At 44.1% G+C, this 23,625-nt stretch overlaps 2 protein-coding genes and 1 pseudogene across 4 annotated transcripts in view; all 3 read left to right on the top strand.

Annotated features, from left to right (window-relative positions):
• Window positions 1-23,625, top strand: part of OPHN1 (oligophrenin 1) — a 571,284-nt gene that overhangs the window by 202,262 nt on the left and 345,397 nt on the right. The gene's annotated exons all lie outside the window — the stretch shown is intronic.
• LOC132225011 (ATPase inhibitor, mitochondrial-like) lies at window positions 1,676-1,904 on the top strand. Its single transcript, XM_059680214.1, has one exon. It carries the CDS (start codon window positions 1,676-1,678, stop codon window positions 1,844-1,846), a length of 171 nt encoding a protein of 56 aa, XP_059536197.1. The 3' UTR covers window positions 1,847-1,904.
• LOC132225074 (cyclin-dependent kinase 2-associated protein 1-like) lies at window positions 2,195-2,541 on the top strand (annotated as a pseudogene).

A 23,625-nucleotide genomic window follows, 5' to 3' on the forward strand; every position in this document is an offset into this window, starting at 1 on the left:
ACTCACAGAGCAAGGCCCATCAGGGGGGTTGGGGCTCCGTACCCTGTCACGCACAGAGCAGGGTCGATCAGGGGGTTGGGGAGCTCCCCCCTGTCACGCACAGAGAGGTCCCATCAGGGGATTGGGGAGTTCCCCCCATCACTCACAGAGTAGGGCCGATAGGTGAGTTGGGGCACTGCCCCCTGTCACACACAGAGCAGGGCGGATCAGGGGGTTGGGGCGCCACACCCTGTCACACTCAGTGCAGGGCCAATGGGGAGGTTATGGCTCTACCCCGTCACACACAGAGCAGGGCCCGTTGGGGGGAGGGGGGTGAATGGGGCGCCACACCCTGTCACACACAGAGTAGGGCCAATCAGGGGGTTGGGGAGCTCCCCCCTATCAGGCACAGAGCAGGGCTGATCAGGGGGTTGGGGCGCCTTCCCCTGTCACGAACAGAGCAGGGCCGATAGGGAGGTTGTGGCCCCGCCCCCTGTCACACACACAGCCGCAGGGCGATCAGGGGGTTTGAGCGCTGCCCCCTGTCACACTGATCCCGGTGCCGGGATGCCTTGAGGCTCCGCTGATCCTGGTGCTGGGAGGCATATTGCCTTTTTACTATATAGGATAGAGGCCTGGTGCACGTGTGTGGGCTGGCTGGTTTGCCCTGAAGGGTGTCCTGGATCAGGGTGGGGGTCCCCACTGGGGTGCCTGGCCAGCCTGGGTGAGGGGATGATGGCTGTTTGCAGCTGGTCACACATCCTTCAGGGTGGGGGTCCCCACTGGGGTGCCTGGCCAGTCTGGGTGAGGGGCTGAGGGCTGTTTTCAGGCTGGCGTGTGACTGAAGCTCCCAACCTCTCCTTTTTTTCTTTTTCTTTTTTATTCTGGGCCAGCTTTAGCTTTGAGGCTTGGCTCCAGCTCTTAGGCCTCCGCTGCTGAAAGCAGGTTTCTGGCCTTTGTTTACCTTCTGTATTTGAAACAATGTTGCGATCCTGCTGGCTGAAGCCCGGCAATAAAGCAGGTTTCTGGGGTTTTGTTTAGCTTCTATATTTGTTACAATGTTGCTTAGAGTGCAGCTGAGAGGCCGGCAAGGCAGGCGGGAAAGCTTGGCTTCCTCCGTCACTGAAGCAAGCAAGCCTCCCTGTTCGCATCAGCTGCCTGGCTGCTGGCCGCCATCTTGGTCGGCAGTTAATTTGCATATCTCACTGATTAGCCAATGGGAAGGGTAGCGGTCATATGCTAATTACCATGTTTCTCTTTTATTAGATAGGATATAAAGAGGAAATATGCAAATTAGGCCAGGATGCCATAACGGGTCATGACCAGACAGGAGGAGGTTGCGCGTGCAGCATGGGGGCAGGGCGGAAATGGGGACTGGCTCTCTTAGTAATCCTGCAGGGTTAATCTCAGGACAGGACAGGCACCAATGGACCAGCGCTGCAGGCAAGATCTTGACAGCGCTGCTGGCCACCTGGAACTCGGCTTTGGGCTCTGAGGCTGCTTCCTATCCCTTGGACTGGCTCCCTTAGTAGTCCTACAGGTTGAATCTGAAGAGGACAGGCCAGCCACCAATGGACCAGCACTGCCGGCACTTGAATGTGAGCAGACAGAAGGAAAAAAGACCTTCAAGGCCTGTTCAAGGTGGGTTTGCGTTTAAAACCAAGTGGGGTGGTCCAGAGCTGTGGCACTGACAACTATGGCAGTATCGGTGTTAGCGGCATGGCTGTGGCTCGGAATGTGGGGAGTGAGGGCCATGCAAGCTGGAGGCTTTGGTTGCAAACAGTCAGCTAATTTCAGCTCAGAGGCGGGCGTGATCAGGGAAGCCGGTGGGACCTTTGCAAAAAAAGAGAAGGCTGAAGAGGAATAATACTTCTGAGAGAGCGGACTAAAGAACAGCTGGCAGCCTTGAAGAAACAACATGAAGAAGAGATTACTCATCATAAAAAGATTGATCGTTTGCAGAAAGAAATTGAGCGGCACAGCCGAACATCAAGAAACTGAAAGATTATGATACTGTGGGGGTGTCAGGGTGAGGGACATCCACATTTGCTGTTGCAGCCTGAGCTGTCAACAACAAAAAGTTCGTGGGAGCTTGGCGGGCACACGGACGGGCGCACAGATGCCGGGCCGCTTCGCCACTACCAGGCCTCGCTGCCGCTGCTGCCTCGTGGGCCAGGCCCCACTGTGGCCCCCCCGCCCCCCGCCCAGGAGGGGGATGTCTTACAAACTGAACTTTACAGTGCACATGCCCGCTGCCTCCCTCAACGCTGCTGTCAGTGTCCACCCACCTTCCACAACATGGCGACATCCTCCCAGTACTGCCAACTGCTGAGTGACTACAGACCACCATCTCTAGGCTACACGCAGGGAACATGGAACAGCCAGGTGCTCCAGAACAAATATGCTGAGCTGCTGGCCATCATCAAAGAGCTGGGGAAGGAGAGCCGACCCATGTACGCAGGCAGAAAGAGCACAATGGAGAGACTGAAATGAGGCATCATCCACGTGAGAGGGCTGGTTGGGGAGTGCTTGGTGGAGACCGAGTGGAACTCCAAGTCCTAGCCTCCAAGTCAGCGTGAAAGGCTTTCCATCTTCTTCCAAGAAGCTCATTGACCCCCACCCCCTTCTGATGAAACTTGGTTTCAAAATGGTAACAGCTTGGTTCCTCCTCCCTGTGCCCCTCCCATGGTTCGTCAGGCTCCGAACCTCCCTTCGCTGAAAAGGAGAAGAGATTTTTGCTGTTACTAGGTTTACATATTAGTTAGGAACTACCCAGGGCATTTTGTGTATTTTTTTAAAGTATTGATTTACATGATGCACGTCAGTTACCTATCACAGCAAACTGTAGTTGGCCTCCCAGATACTGGTGTTTCTCTTCTGGATACATTTCTGTTACTCACATGGTTGCTTATGTTTCTCTTCTGAGCTGATCCAACTCTGAAGGTTTGTTTCAGCAAGTCCTGAGGCAGCGCTTTAGTAGTCAGTGCCCATTCACCACACAGTATAAATTCTGCTCAATGTAACTTTTTTTTCCTTAAGCATTTGCATGAGTTGAAATCAATCTTTAAAATTCACAAGTTATAAATACAGAAGAAAGAGCAACTTATCGAATCTTGCCTTACAAGGACCCCTGAAATTTCCCCTAAGGATATATGTAGGTTTCAGTTTTGCCTTTCCCATCAGTGGATCCAAACATCTGAAAGACAGTGACTAATAGTGTTTGCATCTTTGTATGTATTTATTACTTGATATAATAAAGCTTATTTTCATTAACAAAAACAAAAAAAGAAACTGAAAGATCATGCTGATGATTAAGTGCACACAGTTTCCTATAGAATGGCTACATACTGTCCACTTCTATGAAGACAAAGTTCTGGTAAATAGTATCTATCTATGCTGCCAACAGATTACAATAAATTGATATTAGTGGAAAAATAACAAACAAACAAACAAGTGGGGTGATGTCGGAATTACCTAAGCAGGCCCCCACCCCTTCACCTGCCCAGACGCCTAGGGTTCCTTTACAGCTGGGCTGATCCCAGTGCTGCCCAGTGGCCTGGACACCAGGTCTGACCACCTCTCTGGTTTGGCCCAAACATCTGAAGTTTGCATTAGTTGCTATCTTAAAAAATTGGAGTGTTCATGTAAAGTCAGGATTCCAGACTTCTCTTTACAAAGTGGCCAATTGGCTACCAACCAAGGGTGATTGGTGTCACTTCAACCCTAAGAGAAACCCCCAGCTTGGGGATGTGGTGAGGAGGAAGCTATCCCTGAGACAGTTCAGTTGTATAAACTCCCGCTGACTGTGGCACAGCCCAAAAGTGTGGCCACTCAACTGCGAGGCAGCACAGCCATGAAACAGTGTGGCTGTTAAGCGAGGCCCCTCTCCAGCTTTCAGGGGGCTCCACCTGCTCCAACCCAGTGCACCTTTCTCTGCCTTAAGCTTCCCAGTGCACCCCACTCTGCCCCAATGAGACAGCTTCAGTGATTCAGCTCCAGCAGACAGAACACATCCCAGCGGAAAGGGAAAGTGTAGCCCTGGCCAGTGTAGCTCAGTGGATAGAGCCTCCACCTGAGGACTGAAGGGCCTGGAGTTCAATTCCCAGTCAGGGTACATGCCTGGGTTGTGGGCTTGATCCCCGGTGTGGGGCGTGCAGGAGGCAGCCAATCAATGATTCTCTCTCTTCATTGAGGGTTCTATCTCCCTCCCTCTCTGAAATCAATCTATACTAATAAAAAGGTAATATGCTAATTAGACCGAACAACTTCTGGCCGACTTTCTGGAAGTCCTTTCGGACAAAGCCATGATGGCGGGGCTGAGGCAGAGGCAGTTAGGGGTGATCAGGCTGGCAGGGGAGAGCAGTTAGGATGATCAGGCTGGCAGGGGAGAGTAGTTAGGGGGATCAGGCCAGCAGGGGAGAGCAGTTAGGGAGATCAGGCCTGCAGGCAGGTGAGCGATTAGGAGCCAGCGGTCCCAGATTGCGAAACAGTGCAGGCTGGGCTGAGGGAACACCTCACCATGCATGAATTTTGTGCACCGGGCCACTAGTTATATATAAAATTCTTAGGACCCTGTCCAATGCAAAGAAAGTATTATTTGTTTTTGCTATTATTGCTTTTCATATTTATAAAAAAAGAATGATTCTGTATATATTATTTTTGTACCTTCTTTTTTTCACTCAAAATTATGTATAGGGATTGGTAAAAGTAGGTCTACAGTGGTAATCCTATCTAATAAAAGAGAAACATGGTATTGAGCGTACGACCACTACCCTTCCCATTGGCTAATCAGGGCAATATGCAAATTAACTGCCAGCCAAGATGGCGGCCGGCAGCCAGGCAGCTTAAAGCAAACATGAGGCTTGCTTGCTTCAGTGACAGAGGACTCCAACGTTCCCTGCCTGCTGCTGCAGGCCTCTGAGCTGCAACTCTAAGCAACTATGTTACAAATATAGAAGCTAAAGAAAACCCCAGAAACCTGCTTTAGTCCATCGGGCTTCAGCCAGCAAGATCGCAACATTGTTTCAAATAAAGAAGGTAAACAAAGGCCAGAAACCTGCTGTCAGCAGCAGAGGCCTAAGAGCTGGAGCCAAGCCTGAGAGCTAAAGCTGGCCCAGAATAAAAAAGAAAAAGAAAAAAAGGAGAGGTTGGGAGCTTCAGTCACACGCCAGCCTGAAAACAGCCCTCAGCCCCTCACCCAGACTGGCCAGGCACCCCAGTGGGGACCCCCACCCTGATCCAGGACACCCTTCAGGGCAAACCAGCCGGTCCCCACATGTGCACCAGGCCTCTATCCTATATAGTAAAAGGGTAATATGCCTTCCAGCACCGGGATCAGCGGAGCCTCAAGGCCTCCCAGCACCGGGATCAGTATGACAGGGGGCAGCGCCCAAACCCCCTGATCGCCCTGCGGCTGTGTGTGTGACAGGGGGCGGGGCCACAACCTCCCTATCGGCCCTGCTCTGTTCGTGACAGGGGAAGGCGCCCCAACCCCCTGATCAGCCCTGCTCTGTGCCTGATAGGGGGAGCTCCCCAACCCCATGATCGCCCTGCAGCTCTGTGTGTGACAGGGTGCGGTGCCCCAACCCCCTGATTGGCCCTGCTCTGTGTGTGACAGGGGGTAGCGCTCCCCCCACGGGCCCCGCTCTGTGTGTGACGGGGTAGAGCCATGACCTCCCCATCGGCCATGCCCTGAGTGTGAGTGAGAGTGGCGACACCCCAACCCCCTGATCCGCCCTGCTCTGTGTGTGACAGGGGGCGGTGCCCCAACTCCCAAATCGGCCCTACTCTGAGCCTGACCAGGGGCCACACCGAGGGATTGGGCCTGCCCTCTGCCACCCGGGAGCAGGCCTAAGCCAGCAGGTCGTTATCTCCTGAGGGGTCCCAGACTGTGAGAGGGCACAGGCCCGGCTGAGGGACCCCCCCCCCCGAGTGCACAAATTTGTGCACCGGGCCTCTAGTACAATTAAATAATAAATAATACAATAGTACACTGTTTCATGTACTCATAATTGTACTCATAAACCTACTTTTGCCCACCCTTGTATGTGTGATTCATCTGTGTTCATATATTTGACTGGAGTTCTTACTTTATTTTTCTGTAATCCTCACTTGAGGACACGTTTTTATTGGCTTTAGAGAGAGGGTGAGGGAGAGAAAGAGAGATAAACATTGAAGTGAGAAAGAAACATTGATCTGTTGCATCCCATATGTGCCTCAACTAGTGACCAAACCCATAACCTAGGTATGCGCCCTGACTAGAAATGAACCCTCAACCTTTCAGTGTATGGGATGATGCTCCAACTAACTGAGCCACACTGGCCAGGGAAAGTTCTTTCAATTTTTTAAAACTGATAGATATATACTAAGTACTTTATTTTTTAGGGGGGGGGGATATAAATATTTTTTAAAAATGCATTTTATTGGTGAGAGTATTACCCATTTCCGCCATTTTCCCCCCTTTGCCCTATCTCAAGCCTTCACCTATCTATTGTCTGGGTCAATGGGCTATAACTAATTTGTACTTCTAAAAAAAAACTTTACCTTTTTAACCCATACCCCCAACTCCCCTCACATCTGGCAACTGTCAAAATATTATCTGTATCTATGAGTATTATGATTAATTATTATTGATTAATATGTATTTACTAGAGGCCCGGTGCACAAAAATTTGTGCACTCAGGGGGTGTCCCTCAGCCCGGCCTGTGCCCATTCACAGTCTAGGACCCCTTGGGGGATGTCCACCTGTCAACTTAGGCCCACTCCCCGGGAGAATAGGCCTAAGCTTGCAGTCAGACATCCTTCTGGCAGCCAGGGAGCCCTCGGGGGATGTCTGACTAAAGGCTTAGGCCCCCAAGGGATCGGGTCTAAACCATTAGTTGGATATTCTTATTGCTGCCACGGAGGTGGGAGAGGCTCGTGCCACCACCACTGCGTTGGCCAGCCATAAGCTAGCTTCTGACTGAGTGGCACTCCCCATATGGAAGTGCACTGACCACCAGGGGGCAGCTCCTGCATTGAGTGTCTGCCCCCTGGTGGCCAGTGCGCATCACAGCAACCGGCCATTCTGCTGTTCAGTCAATGTGCATATTCGCCTTTTATGATTATTTTATAGGATGTCCCTATTTCCCCCCTTTAGCCCCCTCTACCCAGCTCTTGCCCCCCACTTCTCTCTGGCCATCACCAGCCTGTTGTCTGTGTCCATGGGTTGTACATATATTTTCTTTGGCTAATCCCTTCTTTAAATTCACTTCTTTAAATTTTTATTTTCAGATAAGTGCTTATAACTGCACTATTATATATTTTCTATTATATTATTTAGAATTAAGATATTTTTTAATTGAACCCTTGTAAATTTTAGCACAACTTAATAAAATTATGCTAGAAGAAATTAGGAGATTTTTCATGTAATGCATGCACATTTCAGTTAATATTTTATTAATTTTTAATTTTTTAATATTTTAATTTGAAATTATCTCATACATGTAAAAAAAACTATAAAGTACTACAGCATATTATATGTACCCTTCACCCAATTTCTTAGGTGATAATAATTTAAACATAACCATTATACAACTAACAAAATTTGGAATATATTTTTCTTATAATCTCTTTAATGTTACTTAATCCATTTACTTTGTTTTTGTTAATCTTTACCCAAGGATATTTTATTATTTCCTTCGTTCTACTTACTCTGGGCTTTCCTTGTTATTGTCTTTCTAGTTCTTTAAGTCATAGGGTTAAATAGTTTATCGCTGATTTCTCTCTCTCTCTCTCTCTCTCTCTCTCTCTCTCTCTCTCTCTCTCTTTAAGGTATGCCTCTAGTGCTATGAACTTCCCTCTCAGGACTGCTTTTGCTTTGTCCCAGAGATTTTCGGTTTTTGTGTGTTCATTTTCTTTTGTTTCTAGGCCGCTTTTTTTTTTTTTTTCTAATCTTGTTGGTAAGCCATTTATTACTTAATAACATACTATTTAGCCTCCATGTGTTTAAATGTTTTGGGGTGTTTTTACTGTAGTTGATTGCTAATTTTGTTCCACTGTGATCTGAGAAGGTGCTTGCTATGATTTCAATCTTCTTGAACTCATAGAAACTTGTTTTGTGTCCTAACATGTGGTCTATCTTTGTGAATGATCCATGTGCACGTGAGAAGAATATATATTCTGCTGCATCGGGTGAAATGTTCTATAAATGACAATTAAATCCATCTGCTCCAGCGTCTCCTTTAGAGTCTCTGTTTCCTTGTTAAGTTTTTGTCTGGAAAATCTATCCATTTATGTTAGAGGGGTTTAACGTCCCCTACTATAACTGTTTTGTTGTCAGTCTCTCCACTAAAGTTCCCTAGAAGTTTTTTTATATATATTTATGTGCTTCTATATTGATTTCCTATATGTGTACCAGGGTCATATCTTCTTGTTGCATCAGTCCCTTTAGTATTATGTAGTGACTTTTCTTATCTCTTGTGATGGCCTACATTTTGAAGACCATTTTGTCAGATATGATTATTGGTACTCCAGCTTTTTTTTCCTTTTCCATTTCCATGGAAATTTTCTTTTCCATCTGTTCACTCTCATCCTGTGTGTGTCTTTTGTTTTGAGGTGGGTCTCTTGTAGACAGCATATATTTTTCTCATTTTTTTTTATCCATTCAGCTACCCTATGCCTTTTGATTGAAGCATTATTCCATTTACATTTAGATTTACATTTAGGATGGTTATTGATAGGTGCTTATTTATTGTCATTTTAATAAGGTCGTTGCCACAGGTCCAAAATGGAAACTATGCCCACACCCCATGATATTTTGAATTTAATTTAATAAATCAATTTGCAATGAATATTATAAAAATAAATATATTACTCACAATTTGGGTATCCTATACCAATAAATGCAAACATGCAAATTGACTGCACTTTCGCGATGCCTTAAGCCACGCACACCAGCCAATCAGAGCAACTATATGCAAATTAACCCAACCAAGGTAGTAGCCGGCAGTCATGGAGCTGGAGCGAGCAGGAGGCTGCTTGCTCCAGTGATGGAGGAAGCCAAGGTTCCCCGCCTGCTATGGCCTGGCTCTTAGCTCCACTGAAAGCAACAAAGTTTCAATTATAAAAGGTAAATAAACCCCATATACCTGCTTTCAGCCAGCCGTGGCCACAGAGCTGGAGGGTGCAGGAGCTGGCTCTGAGCTCCACTGAAAGCAACAAAGTTTCAAGTATAGAAGGTAAACAATTCCCAGATTCCTGCTTTCAGCCAGCCATAGCCACGGAGCTGGAGCAAGCAGGACTGGGTTGCCCCTGGTGATGGAGGAAGCCAAGCTTTCCGCAGGCCTCCGCTAAAGGCAACAAAGTTTCAATTATAGAAGGTAAATAAATCTCAGCATAAAAAAGAAAAAAGAAAAAAAGGAGAGGCTGGGAGCTTATGTCACCAGGGTGCTTGGCCAGTCTTAAAACGGCCCTCAGCCCCTCACCCAGACTGGCCAGGCACCCCAATGGGGACCCCCACCCTAAAGGGGGTGCTGCCAGCCTGAAAACAGTCATCAGTCCTTCACTCAGGCTGGCCAAATCTCCATGGGGTGAAGGTCCCCACTGGGGTGGACATCCTCCAAGGGGTCTCACACTGCAAGAGGGCATAGGCCGGGCTGAGGGACCCCCCGAGTGCACACATTTTTGTGCACCAGGCCTCTAGTTCTTCAATATTTTCAGCTGAATATTCTCACGAAAAATGATTTTAAAGCTGGTCAGGGCTGCCACTTAGGGAATACATTTTTATTTTGATAGACACACGTGGTGTGTTGGGAAGGTCTGCCACTTGTGTCTACAGACACTTATGGTGTATAATGGGTTAATTATGTCTTGTTTTCTCTCTCTGTTTCTTTTTTTCATTACATCAATCCCTGCTGGGAGCCGGTCCATCCTTGCTGCTTGACACAGTCGCTGCAGGGAAGAAACATCTGCACAGCATATGTTTCAAGGGACCTGGCGTATATGGCATACTGTTCTTAATATGTTTACTCACCTTCTTGGCACTATGTGTTTTAACCAAGGTCACCTCTCCGAGAAAGGTTGTTTCCCCAGGTAGGGATTTTCCCCTGAAGTTAGGGAGGGAATAAAACCCCTTAACTAAGTGCCAGGCGGGTAGTTAATCACTTTAACTATGAACAATCATGCTTAAGCTACATAATCTTTACTCCCTGGAATGGAGATAAGAAATGCCCTAACCTTTGGAATAGAGATTGATAGGATTGGAATCAACTGGTATAAATACAGATGTAACAAGACAACAGGACACAGAACCTAGACACAGAACCCACACAGAACCTAGAGACAGAAGAACTTCGCTGGAGAGAACATGGCAAAAGATCCTGGACAGAAACTGGCCACAGAACCTAGAGACAGAACCAAGTGAGAGAACCTGGCTGAAGAACCTAGAGACAGAACCTGGCTACAGAACCTGGATAGAACATAGCAAGAGAACCCAACTATGCTGATCAACTGAACGCTGCCTCTGTGTCATTCCTTCTTCGCCGACTCCGTCCACACCATTGGGGACCTCTGGGCCTGCTGGGGTTGGACCCCAGCAAATCCCTTTAGCATTTCTTATAATGCTGGCTTGGTGGTGATGTACTCCTTTAGCCTTTTTTTGGGGGGGGGGGTCTGGGAAGCTCTTTATTTGATCGTCTATTTTGAATAATAGCCTTGCTGGATATGGTTATCTTGGTCTCAAATGCTTGCTTTCCATTACCTTAAGTATTTCATGCCATTTCCTTCTGCCCTGTAGAGTTTCTGATGAGAAATCAGGGGTCAGCCTTATGGGAGCTCCATTGTAGATAACAGTTTTATTTTTCTCTTGCTGCTTTTAAGATTCTTTTTCTTTAATTTTTGGCATTTTAATTATGATGTGTCTGGGCATGGGCCTGTTAGGGTTCTTCTTGTTTGGGGTTCTTTGTGTCTCCTGAACTTGTGTGACTTTTTCCTTTACCAGGTTAGGCAAGTTTTCTGCCATTATTTCTTCAAACAACTTCTCTATGCCTTTCTCCCTTTCTGCCTCTTCTGGCACACCTGTTATTCTAATAGTTTCATGTTTTCCATTGTCCCACAGCTCCCGTAAGCTGTCCTCCTGTTTTTTAATTGTTTTTTCTTTTTGGTTTTCTGATTGAGTGACATTATCAGCTCTGTCTTCTAATTCTCTGATTCGATCCTCAGCTTACCACATAACCAGCTGTGCATTTCTTCTAATGTGTTCTTTATTTGTTTTATGTCATTCTTTATCTCATCCTGTTCTTTCTTCATAGTTACTATATCTTTTTTCATGGTGTTGAGAATTTTTATTATCATAACTCTGAACTCTGTTTCAGATAAATTTATTATCTCTGCTTCATTTAACTCTTCTTCTGGAGAATTCTGTAGTTCTTTCATTTGTGGGTTGTTTCTTTGTCTCCTCATTTTGGCTTTGTGTTTGGGTTTGTGACTATGTATTAGGTAGATCCTCTACACCTCTCAGTCTCTAGTGAGGGACAGTATTAAAGGTTGTTTCTGAATAATTAGGTCACGCAAAGGCTCATAGCCTCCAGATGTTACCTCTGCCTACCTAGTGATAATAGGATGCAGACTTGAATTGCCCCCCAGGCAATTGTCCTCAGGTGTGGCAAGATTATTTTTAAACAGGGTGGGGCAGTTGCCTCTGCCTAGATGCTAATTGTTACTTTTAATCTCATAAGTGGCCTCAGGGCAAGGTGTTTTTCAATAGGATGTGTCCAATGTCTTCCCCCTAGGCAAGGCAAATGTCTATGTCAAATCAATATCCTCTGCTGGGTGAGGAATTGACTTAGCCCAGGAAAATTGGGCTGTTTGCCTTCTGAGCTCTATCCCCCTCTTACAGCTCTGGTACATTTTACCCTCCTTCGGCCAGAGCACAATGTCGGTGGTTCCACAGGGAATTTTTGTGCATTGGCCCTTCAAGAGGGTGCCTGAACGTTCAGCTGCCACTCCCTGGAAGACAGCAACCCACTGCTTTTCAGAGGTAGATGTTACGTGGGTACCCTCCTCAGTTTTGATGCTCTCTGCTGAGGAGCCCAGCTTGTGGATTAACTCCCGTAGTTCTCAGTGCCACCTCCCCACAAATTATATATCTCTCTGGGACTTCAGTTGCTGTCTTTGGGTGCCCATCCATGGCTTTTACGCCTCTGCCCTTCCTATCAGTCTCTATGTGGTCTTCATTTTCGGTCCTCAGGTGTTATGGTTCTCTCCTGCGAGTTTTCCATTGATTATTCAGGAAGATTTTCTGTTTTTCATTGAAATGCCAAACCCAGGAGATGTCCGAGAAAGGCTTAGGCCCCCAATGGATCGGGTATAAACTGTTAGTTGGACATTCTTAGTGCTGCCAAGGAGGTGGGAGAGGCTCCTGCCACCACCACTGTGCTGGCCAGCCATGAGGCAGCTTCTGGCTGAGCAGCACTCCCCATATGGAAGTGCACTGACCACCAAGGGGCAGCTCCTGCATTGAGTGTCTGCCCCCTGGTGGCCAGTGCGCATCACAGCAACCGGCCATTCTGCTGTTAAGTCAATGTGCATATTCGCCTTTTATGATTATTTTATAGGATGTCCCTATTTCCCCCCTTTAGCCCCCTCTACCCAGCTCTTGACCCCGACTTCTCTCTGGCCATCACCATCCTGTTGTCTGTGTCCATGGGTTGTGCATATATTTTCTTTGGCTAATCCCTTCTTTAAATTCACTTCTTTAAATTTTTATTTTCAGATAAGTGCTTATAACTGCACTATTATATATTTTCTATTATATTATTTAGAATTAAGATATTTTTTAATTGAACCCTTGTAAATTTTAGCACAATTTAATAAATTATGCTAGAAGAAATTTGATTTTTCAATTAATGCAGATTTCAATTAATATTTTATTATTTTTTAATTTTTTAATATTTTAATTTGAAATATTCTCATACATGTAAAAAAACTATAAAGTACTACAGCATATTATATGTACCCTTCACCCAATTTCTTAGGTGTTAATAATTTAAACATAACCATTATACAACTAACAGAATTTGGAATATATTCTTCTTATAATCTCTTTAATGTTACTTAATCCATTTACTTTGTTTTTGTTAATCTTTACCCAAGGATATTTTTCCATTGAATTTTAGAGAGAGTGAAGGGAAAGGGAGAGACACATTGATTGGTTGCCTCCTGCACATGCTTTGATAGGGACTGGGGATCAAGCCAGCAACTGAGGTACATGCCCTTGACTGGAATCAAACCTGGGACCCTTCAGTCCACGGGCTAATGCTCTATCCACTGAGCAAAACAGGCTGCAGCTTAATTCATTTACTTTTAATCTATATGTGTCTTTATATTTAAAGTGGGTTTTGTTTTTGATTCACCTCATCTGTCCTATGCCACTGACTTTCAGAGTGCTCACTGATAGAGTTACTACCATATCAGGTGGCTTCTGGGTCTTCTGGATCCCGCCCTGCCTTGCCTTTTTTTTTTCCTTTTTTCTAAGACATTTCAATTTATTTAAAAGAAGCCAATATACAGGATATAAAGGGTATGATATTTACAACAGTACAGTAAATAGGTTGGTTTCCCGGTAGGATCAGTAGTCTTTCAGTGAGTATTAACCCCCCTTCACCTTGATGCTCAACTCAGCTGGCAAAAAACAGCAACAGTGGGGTGGGCTGGGACTGCAGGATAGAACGTCTCCCTGAAGGGCTTAAAAATCACGTAGATGCTAAAATGTCCACGAAGGGGTCTTGGAGGTGAGGGGTACCTCTGCTTCGTTCCTTTGAGGGCTTGGCAGCAGGAATGCTGAGGGATTTGCCCCAAACTAACACACGGCCCACCCTGAGCCTGTAAATCTTTCACCCATGGAATTATTCCCTTCCCGAGAGAATCAGCCCTAATCCCTCAGCCAGGGCCTAGAGGAGCAGCCCAGGCCGTGGGCACAGCCAGGACTGTGGACATTTCATGGCATTTCCACTCCCACTCCAGCTGCCTAACAACTCTGCACTGCTCCCCTCACCCACCTCCCCCGTCACTCCATCAGGACACTGTGCATAGGAGGGTACACTGGTTTTCCCGTGCACATTGGGAACTGGCTGTTCCTGTTTTCTGGAGTGAAAAGGTTCCTGTGGGTCAGCTAAGGTCTCTGCTTGGCAGGAATTTCTGAAACAGAGCCACTGACCACACCCACCTCCTCTGGGCATGGAGCAGTTCGGGCCCTCGGAGCTCATCTCTTCAGTAGAACTGAAGGGAAGACCATGTGTACCCTTCTGTCCCTTACCCTTAACATGCCCAGAACCATCAGTGTCACACTTCCTAATTCCTATCACTGTATTTCATTAGTTCCATACTGTTTTACTAATCCTGAATCTAAACAGATTGGTTCAAAAGGAGATCGTTCTATTTTTAAAGTAGCTGGGGCTTCTGGGGCAGGCCTTGACTTGCAGTCCCGGACCGGCTGATGAGCAGTTCCCGGGTCTCAAGGCAAGACCCACTGTTGGGCCTTCTGGGGGCGGGCCTTGGCTTGCAGCCCCGGACCCACTGATGGGCGGTTCCTGGCCACAAGGCAAAACCTGCTGATGGGGCTTTTGGGGGCAAGACTTGCCTTGCAGCCCGGGACCACAGGCAAGACTGGCTGCTGTGCCTCCTGGGTCCCCGCCTGCATCGCTGCAGGAGACACGATTGCCTGGCTTCTCCAATCACTGGCAGGGGGCGGGCAGAGGCGGCTAGTTCTCCCAGTTCTCCGATCATGGGCCGGGGGGCAGGGCAAAGGTGGCCCCCCCCCCACCTGGCTCTTGGCTGCCACCTGGGTTTCCAATCACAATCAGTGGCAGGCAGCTTCTTCCATCCTTCCCTTTTTGCCTCCCAGCATTGTGCCTAGGTATGCAAATTAACCGCCATCTTTGTTGGTGGTTAACTGCCATCTTTCTTGGCAGTTAATTTGCATATCTCGCTCATTGGCCAATGGGAAGCGTAGCGGAGGTATGGTTAATTTCAATCTTTGTCTATTATTAGATAGGATTATCATTATTATTTATAGTTGTTCTTTATTGATGAAGGTATTACATATGTGTCATTATTCCCCCTTCCCCAACTCATGCCCTCACCCCGCTGGTGTCTGTGTCCATTAGTTAGGCTTATAGGCATGCATACAAGTCCTTTGATTGATCTCTCACCCTTACCCCCACCCTCCCCTACCTTTCGTCTCAGGTTTGACAGTCTGATTGATAGTTCTCTGTCTCTGGATGTGTTTTCTTCATCAGTTGATGTTGTTCATTATATTCCAGAAATGAGTGAGATCCTCTGATATTTCTTTTTTGCTGACTGGCTTATTTCGTTTCACATAATGCTGTCCAGTTGCATCCATGCTGTTGCCAATAGTAAGAATTCCTTCTTTTTTTATAGCAACATAGAATTCCACTGTGTAGATGTACCACAGTTTTTTAGTTCACTCATCTCCTGATGGGCACTTTTTAAGTTTTTTAAGGTTTGCTGTTTCCAAATCTTAGCTTTAGTAAGTTTTGCTGCTATGAACCTAGGGGTGCATATATCCTTTCCGATTGGTGTTTCTAGTTTCTTGGGAAATATTCCTAGAAGTGGGATCACTGGGTCAAATAGAAGTTCCACTTTTAGTTTTTTTGAGGAAACTCCATAATGTTTTCCACAGTGGCTGCACCAATCTGCATTCCCACCAGCAGTGAACGAGGCTTCGTTTTTCTCTGCATCCTCTCCAGCACTTATCCTTTGTTGATTTGCTGACTGGTGTGAGATGGTATCGCATTGTCGTTTTGATTTGCATCTCTTGGATGATTAGTGACTTTGATCATGTTTTCATATGTCTCTTGGACTTCCTAATGTCCTCCTCCAAAAAATATCTATTTAGGTCCATTGCCAATTTTTTGATTGGGTTGTTTATCTTTCTTTTGTTAAATTGTATGAGTTCCCTATAAATGTTCCAGATTAAACCCTTATTGGTGATAACATTGGCAAATATTTTCTCCCATACAGTGGGCTTTCTTGTTCATTTGTTGATGGTTTCTTTTCTTATACAGAAGCTTTTTATTTTGATGTAGTACCATTTGATTATTTTCTCTTTAGTTTCCATTGCCCTAGGAGCAGTATCAGTGAAGAAATTGCCTCAGCATATGTCTGAGATTTTGCTGCCTGTGGATTCCTCTAGTATTTTTATGGTTTCCTGTCTTATGTTTAAGTCCTTTATCCATTTTGAGTTTATTTTTCTGTATGGTGTAAGTGGTGGTTTGTTTCTTTTTTTTTTTTTTTTGCATGTATTTATCCAAGTTTCCCAATACCATTTATTGAGGAGACTGTCTTGACTCCATTGTATGCTCTTGCCTCCTTTATCAAATAGTAACTGAGCATAGTGGTTTGGGTTGATTTCTGGGTTCTCTATTCTATTCCATTGGTCTATATATCTGTTCTTGTGCCAGTACCAGGCAGTTTTGAGAACCGTGGCTTTGTCATACAGCTTGATATCTGTTATTGAGATCCCTCCTACTTTGTTCTTCTTTCTCAGGATTGCTGCAGCTATTCGGGGTCTTTTTTTATTCCAGATGAGTTTTTGGAGAGTTTTTTCTAGATCTTTGAAATATGCTATTGGTAATTTAATGGAAGTGCATTGAATCTATAGATTGCTTTGGCTGCTAAGGACATTGTAATGATGTTTATTCTACCAATCCATGAACACGGTATGTTCTTCCATCTATTTATGTCATCCATTGTCTCTTTTTTCAGGGTCCTGTAGTTTTCTGAGTACAGATCTTTTACCTCCTTAGTTACGTTTATTTCTAGGTATCTTGATTTTTTTGGTGTGATGTTAAATGAAAATTTTTTTAACTGTCTTTTTGTAAATTCACTATTTGTGTATAAAAATGCCATAGATTTCTTGGCGTTAATTTTGTATCCTGCTACATTTTTGAATTCAGTTATTAAGTGTAATATTTTTTTGTTGGAGTCTTTGGGTTTTCTATGTACAGTATCATGTCATCTTCAAAAAATGACAGTTTCATGTGTTCCTTTCCAATTTGAATACTTTTTATTTCTTCTTCTTTTCTAATTGCTATGGCTAGCACTTCCAGTAGTGTGCTGAACAGGAGTGGTGAAATTGGGCATCCCTGCCTCATTCCAGATTTTAAGGGAAATGGTTTTAGTTTTTGCCCATTGAATATGATGTTGGTTGTAGGTTTGTCATATAAGGCTTTTATTATGTTGAGGTATGATCCTTCTATTCCCACCTTGCTGAGAGCTTTTATCATGAAAGGATGTTAGATTTTGTCAAATGCTTTTTCTGCATCAATTGATGTGACTATGTGATTTGTATCACTCAATTTCTTTATGTGATGTATCACGTTTATTGATTTCCAGATATTGTACCATCCTTATATCCCCAGGATAAATCCTGTTTGGTCATGTTGTATGATCTTTCTGATGTAATGCTGTATTTGATTTGCTAGAATTTTGTTGAGGATTTTTGCATCTATGTTCATGAGGAATATTAGCCTGTAGTTCTCTTTCATTGGGTTGTCTTTATCTGGTTTTGGTATTAGGGTAATGCTGGCTTCATAGAATGAGCTTGGAAGGGTTCTATCCTTGTGAAATTTTGGAATATTCTCAGGAGGATAGTTTTTATTTCTTCTTTTAATGTTTGGTAAAACTCCCCTGTGAAGCCATCTAGCCTTGGGCTTTTGTTTGCTGGAAGCTTTTTGCTGACTGCTTCAAATTCTTCCATAGTTATTGGCCTATTGACATTTTTAGATTCTTCCTGAGTTTTGGAAGGTTGTGTTTTTCAAGAAATGTGCACGTTTGATCTAGGTTGTCTAGTTTGTTGGAATAGAGGTTTTCATAGTATTTTTTAACAATCCTTTGTATTTCTGTGGGGTCTTTTGTTATTTCGCCTCTTTCATTTCTGATTTTGTTTATTTGGGTCCTCTCTCTCTGCTTTTTGGTGAGCCTGGCTAGAGGTTCATCCTTCTTCTTTATCCTTTCAAATAACCAGCTCTTGGTTTCATTAATCTTTTGTATTGTTTTTGTTTGTTTGTTTGTTTTTTCTATGTCATTCATTTCAGGTCTGATTTTGTTTTCTCCTTCCTTCTGCTCACTCTGAGATTTTCTTGTTGCTCTTTTTCTAATTATTTACATTGTAGAGTTAGATGATTTATTACCATTTTTTCTTGATTTTTAGGGTAGACTTATAATCTTCCCTCTCAGGACTGCTTTCACTGTTTTCCCATAGATTTTGGGTTGTTATGTTTCCATCCATGCTCCCAATTCTATTCCATTCACCGGTTTATTCCGTTATTCAGATTTTTTATTCATTTGATTTTTAGATTCACTTGATAGATTTGTATTTGTTGTCACTTTGTTTTTCACATTTTTTATCCTTATCTTTCTCTTCTTCTTCCTCTTCTTAAAGAATACCCTTCAGCATTTCATATAATACTGGTTTGGTGGTGATGAAGTCCTTTAGCTTTTTCTTGTCTGTGAAGCTCTTTATCTGACATTCAATTCTAAATAACTTTGTTGGGTAGAGTATTCTTGGTTGTAGGTTCTTGCTATTCATCACTTTGAATATTTCTTGCCACTCCTTTCTGGCCTGCATAATTTTTGTGGGGAAATCAGCTGACAGTTGTATTGGCGCTCCCTTGTAGGTAACTAACTGTTTTTCTCTTGCTGCTTTTAAGATTCTCTTTTTGTCTTTTGCCCTTGGCATTTTAATTATGATGTGTCTTGGTGAAGTCCTCTTTGGATTCCTCTTGTTTGGGGTTCTCTGTACTTCTTGGATTTGTAAGTCTATTTCTTTCACCAGGTAGGGGAAGTTTTCTGTCATTATTTCTTCAAATAGGTTTTCAGTATCTTGCTCTCTTTCTTCTTCTTGTACCCCCATAATTTGGATGTTGGTACACTTGAAGTTGTCCCAGAGGCTTCTTATACTATCTTCATATTTTTGGATTCTTTTTTATTTTTGCTCTTCTCATTAGGTGTTTTTTGGTTCCTCGTATTTCAAATCATTAATTTGATTCGTGGGATACTCTAATCTACTGTTGAATTTCTCTATATTATTCTTTATTTCAGTCAGTGTATGCTTAATTTCTGACTGGTCCTTTTTCATTTTTTCGGCATTCTCACGAAGATCCTTGAAAGTCTCACTAAGTTCCTCAGAGGTTTCTATAGGATTCTTGAGTAACCTTTTAACCATGGTTTTGAACTCTATATCCAGTAGTTTGCTTTCTTCCACTTCTTTCATTTGTGACCTATTTCTTTGTCTCTACATTTTGGCTGCTTCCCTGTGTTGACAGAGTGGCTTTGTGTGCTAGGTGTGGTCCTCTTTGGATTCCTTTTGTTTGGGGTTCTCTGCGTTTCCTGTACTTCTAAGTCTATTTCTTTTACCAGGCAGGGGAAGTTTTCTGTTATTATTTCTTCAGATAGGTTTCCAATAATTCCAGCATGACAGCTGGGCTGAATCTGGAGTGGCTGAAGGGCTTTTCCCCAAACCTGAAAAGGGATGATTGCTTGCTGCCAGACAACTCAGGGCATCTTAATCTACATGTTATTGCCTCCTACTGGCCAAACACCTGAACAGCCATAGGCAAATTCCCCCATTCTGACAATGCTTGTGTATAGGAAACCTGACCCTTTGAAGTGTATATCTCCACCTCACCTCAGGACAATTTGTGTTAATAAAAAACATGGGGTCCGGAGAGGAGGAGATCTTAGATTCTTTAGCTAGGCTCCTCTGACTCCCTATAATGCCTTTCAAAATGATGCTTCGTCTCTGGACTCTTTATTAAGTTACACACAGCCCTTTACCAACTTGCTGAATCCATCTAGATGCTGGAACAAGAACCCCAGCACAATAGCTATCTATCTCTTTTCTCCTTCTGGCATTCCCATAATGTAAATGCTGGTACACTTGAAGTTGTCCCAGAGTCTCCCTACACTATCTTCATATTTTTTATATCTTTTATTTTTCTTTTTGCTCTTCTGCTTGGGTGTTTCTTGCTTCCTCATATCCAAATCATTGATTTGATCCTCGGAATCCTCTACTTTACTGTTGAATGATGTAAATTATTCTTTATTTCAGTTAGTGTATGCTTAATTTGTGGCTGGTCCTTTTTCATGTCTTTAAAATTCTCACTAAGACCCTTGAAAGGCTCACAAAGTCCCTTGATACTCTCATAGATCCCTTGAAGCTCTCATTAAGATCCTTTAGCAACCTTATAACCATTTGTTTGAACTCTGTGTCCAGTAGTGTGCTTGATTTCATTTCATTTGGAGAGTTCTTCTGATCTTTCATTTGTGACATGTTTCTTTGTCTTTGCATTTTGACCACTTCCCCATGTTTGTTTCTATATATTGGGTAGCTGCTAAGTCTCCTTGAGTTGATCGATTGGCCTTGTGTAGTAGGTGTCCTATAGGGCCCAGTGCTCAGCCTCCCCAATCACCTGAGGTGGACACCCTTGTGCACTCCTTCGTGGGCTGTGTGCAATTTTCTTGTGGATGTGCCTGGATTGCTGTTGGTGTCACTGGGAGGAATTGACCTCCAGCCCAACTGGCTGTGAGGACTAGCTGCAACTACAGTGGCAGAGCTGTTGTGCAGGAGACACCCTTACAGAGCAGGATTTGCTTCAGTGGGGTTTGGTGCACACTGAGCCTGCCCCTCGAGTGTGTCACTTATGGACGTTAAGAGTTTTAATCTGGTATGGTCTCACACTGACTACTGGGTACACTGGTTCTTGGTTCTCCTTGGTTCAGCCACTGCACGGGGACATTCAGCAGGAGCTATAGAGAGATCTGCAGATTCCTCCGCTTTTTATCGAGTTTGGAAGTGCCCAGATGAGGCCCAGCTGTGAAGCAAGGCAGGGTGGTGCTGGTGCAGACCTTGGGCCTTTTATTGATAGGCTTGGTGCTCCCTGATCCAGCTGCAGCTTGTTTAACAGAATTTTAGCCTGAGAAAGAATAGACTATTCATATGCAAAAGCTGCTGTGCCCAGCTTGGGTGGGGTTGTAAAGTGGATGAAGTGGGCTCTCAGGGAATCACCAGAGTGGAGTAAACAAATGGCTGCCAATCAGCCCTGCACCTGGGAGGTCCTGGCTCGGGAATAATGCTGCCAGCACCTCCATCTGGAAGAAAGCCACCCTGAGTTCCTGCCCTGATGCCAGACAGCCCAGTTTCACCCCGTATGTGTCTGGATCCCCCGAGCCTTGCCTGGCACTGGAGCTCAGAGCAACTGGGAGCTTGTAAATTCAGTTTGCGGTGCCAGTATTTTAAGAGGAGCAGCTGGGTCTCCAGCAGCCTGTGAGTCACTCAGCCCCATTCTGCACTGATTCTTATAGTCCATAGTTATTACTGCCCATAGGGACTTCTTTCCCCAGCTCTGGGACCCTGGACTGGGAGTCTGATGTGGGGCTGGGACTCGTTGTTCCACCCAGTGGCCATTGCAGAGGCGATCTCCCTCCTGATTAAAGAAGCGGCACATTAGGGTACTGGACCAGCTCGTTCTGTGTCTCCGCACCCCCTACCAGTCTCAATGTGCTTTCTTCTTTACCTCACTAGTTGTAGAACTTCCACTCAGCCAGCTTTCCTGCAGATATGGATGATAGTTGTTCTGTATTTTAGTTTTAATGTTGATGTGGTTGTGGGAGGCAGCAAGTATAGGCATTTACCTATGCCGCCATCTTGTTTCTCTAGAGTAGCTTTCTTGACCTCAATTAAGTTTGAATGGCTTGGCTTTGAACACAGCTTTTATTTAGGTGTTCTCCATGTGTCTATATTTTTCAAAGATTAGGGGGCTTCTGGGACATATTATTCTCATGATGATCACAGAAGTACATGGGGGTTATCTCAGAAATGTGAGGTCTTTTCAAAACTGGCACACCATCACTTTCTCAGAAATTTCATTGGCCAAAACAAGTCACATGGCCAAACCTAATATTGGTTAGGAAGTAAAATAATTTCTGCTTCTTATGGTAGGAACTGAAGAGTTACATGATAATGTAGATGTATACATGGAGGGGTAAGATTTGGGAACAATGCATCAATCTACCATGGCCTGGCTGAAAGTTGGTGATGATGAAGAGCCAGAAGATGAGAGTTAGAGAAGATGTTTTGATGAAAACTAAAAGATGTAGTGGTAAGAGTCTTGGGTCAGGAGTTGTGGGTTTGAGTACATTCACTTGGTAGGACCTTGACGAAGTTATTTTCAATCAGGATATTTTAATATTATGGATTCATGGGATCTTTCGCCTAGTATTTTCATTTTATAGATAATATTGCTGAAGCAAAGGGAGTGAAGTGGTTAGCCTAAGTTCCAATAGCTAGGTAAAAGCAGAGGCAAGAATAGAACCTAAGGTTTTATTTCTATTCCTGTGTCTTCATCACTACAAAAGAACTCAGCCCTTCTTCTTTCCTAATGGAATTATAGATTTTTCGCTGCAATTTCATTTTCCACATTTTAATGCTCATTTGTTTTCCATTTCTTCCAAGGGCAAAAATTATAAAGGGAAGAGTTGAAGTTCAAGCTGAGGTAGTACTTCCTGCATGGGACAGTATTTAAATGCTCTGTTATGTTGGGGAATGTGCTAGTATTACTGCCCCCATGGTTATTTCAGAGTGGCATTTTTTGCTCTGTGATGGTGTTAAGTGGAATCTTTCCTGAAGCAGCAAAGTTGGCTAGATACGATTCATGACCTCTTCTAACTTTATGGTACTGTAACCCTGTATGTGTAATTGTTTATTTGTTAAGCATGTATGTAGTGCTTATTTTGTGTCAGATATTCTTTTAATTACTCTACTGATATTAATTTAATCTTCAGAACTACCGTATGAGGTAGGAACTTTTATTTTGCTTTAAATCTATAACAATAAAAGTGTAATATGCTAATTAGATTGGACAGCCGAATGACCTTCTGGATATCATTCTGGACGTCCTTCTGGACGAAGGCGCAGGGGCTGAGGTAGAGGCAGTTAGGGGTGATCAGGCAGGCAGGAGAGCAATTAGGGGCGATGAGGCAGGCAGAGTGGTTAGGGGCGATGAGGCAGGCAGGCAGAGTGGTTAGGGGCAATCAGGCAGGCAGGCAGGCAGGAGAACTGTTAGGAGCCAGCAGTCCTGGATTGCAAGAGGGTGCAGGTCAAGTTGAGGGACCCGCCCCCCAGCACAAATTTCGTGCACCAGGCCTCTAGTATTAAAATAAAAACAAAACAAACAGTAACAATAAAACAAACAAAAACAAAAACCTAAGGCACAGAGTCACTAAATAACTCCCACAGTCATGTACAGAAATAGAACTGGTACTTGAACCCAGAGTCCTTCCCTTTATCAGTGTACTATGGAATCATATAGGCAGTATCAAGGCACAAAAGCATCAGAACTGAACAGACCAACTGTGCTACCTTTTCTGGTTATGTGACATAGGACAAATTACCTGTTTGAGCCTCATTTTTAGTTGTAAAAATGTAGATAATAATTATATCTACCTCACAAGGTTATTGTTGTCATTAAATAAGTAGTGTATAAAACATGATTGGTACTGAAACAGTTTCATTTTTGTAAATACTATCAGTTTAAAAAATGTGTTTATAAATATTCCTTTTAATGCTTCATAACCTTAGTTTTATTG

This window comes from Myotis daubentonii, chromosome X, assembly GCF_963259705.1.
Source record: "Myotis daubentonii chromosome X, mMyoDau2.1, whole genome shotgun sequence".
Classification (NCBI taxonomy): domain Eukaryota; kingdom Metazoa; phylum Chordata; class Mammalia; order Chiroptera; family Vespertilionidae; genus Myotis; species Myotis daubentonii.

Coding starts and splice junctions, on each gene's coding strand:
- LOC132225011 (XM_059680214.1), top strand. CDS start 1,676: ATGGCAGTATCGGTGTTAGCGGCATGGCTGTGGCTCGGAATGTGGGGA.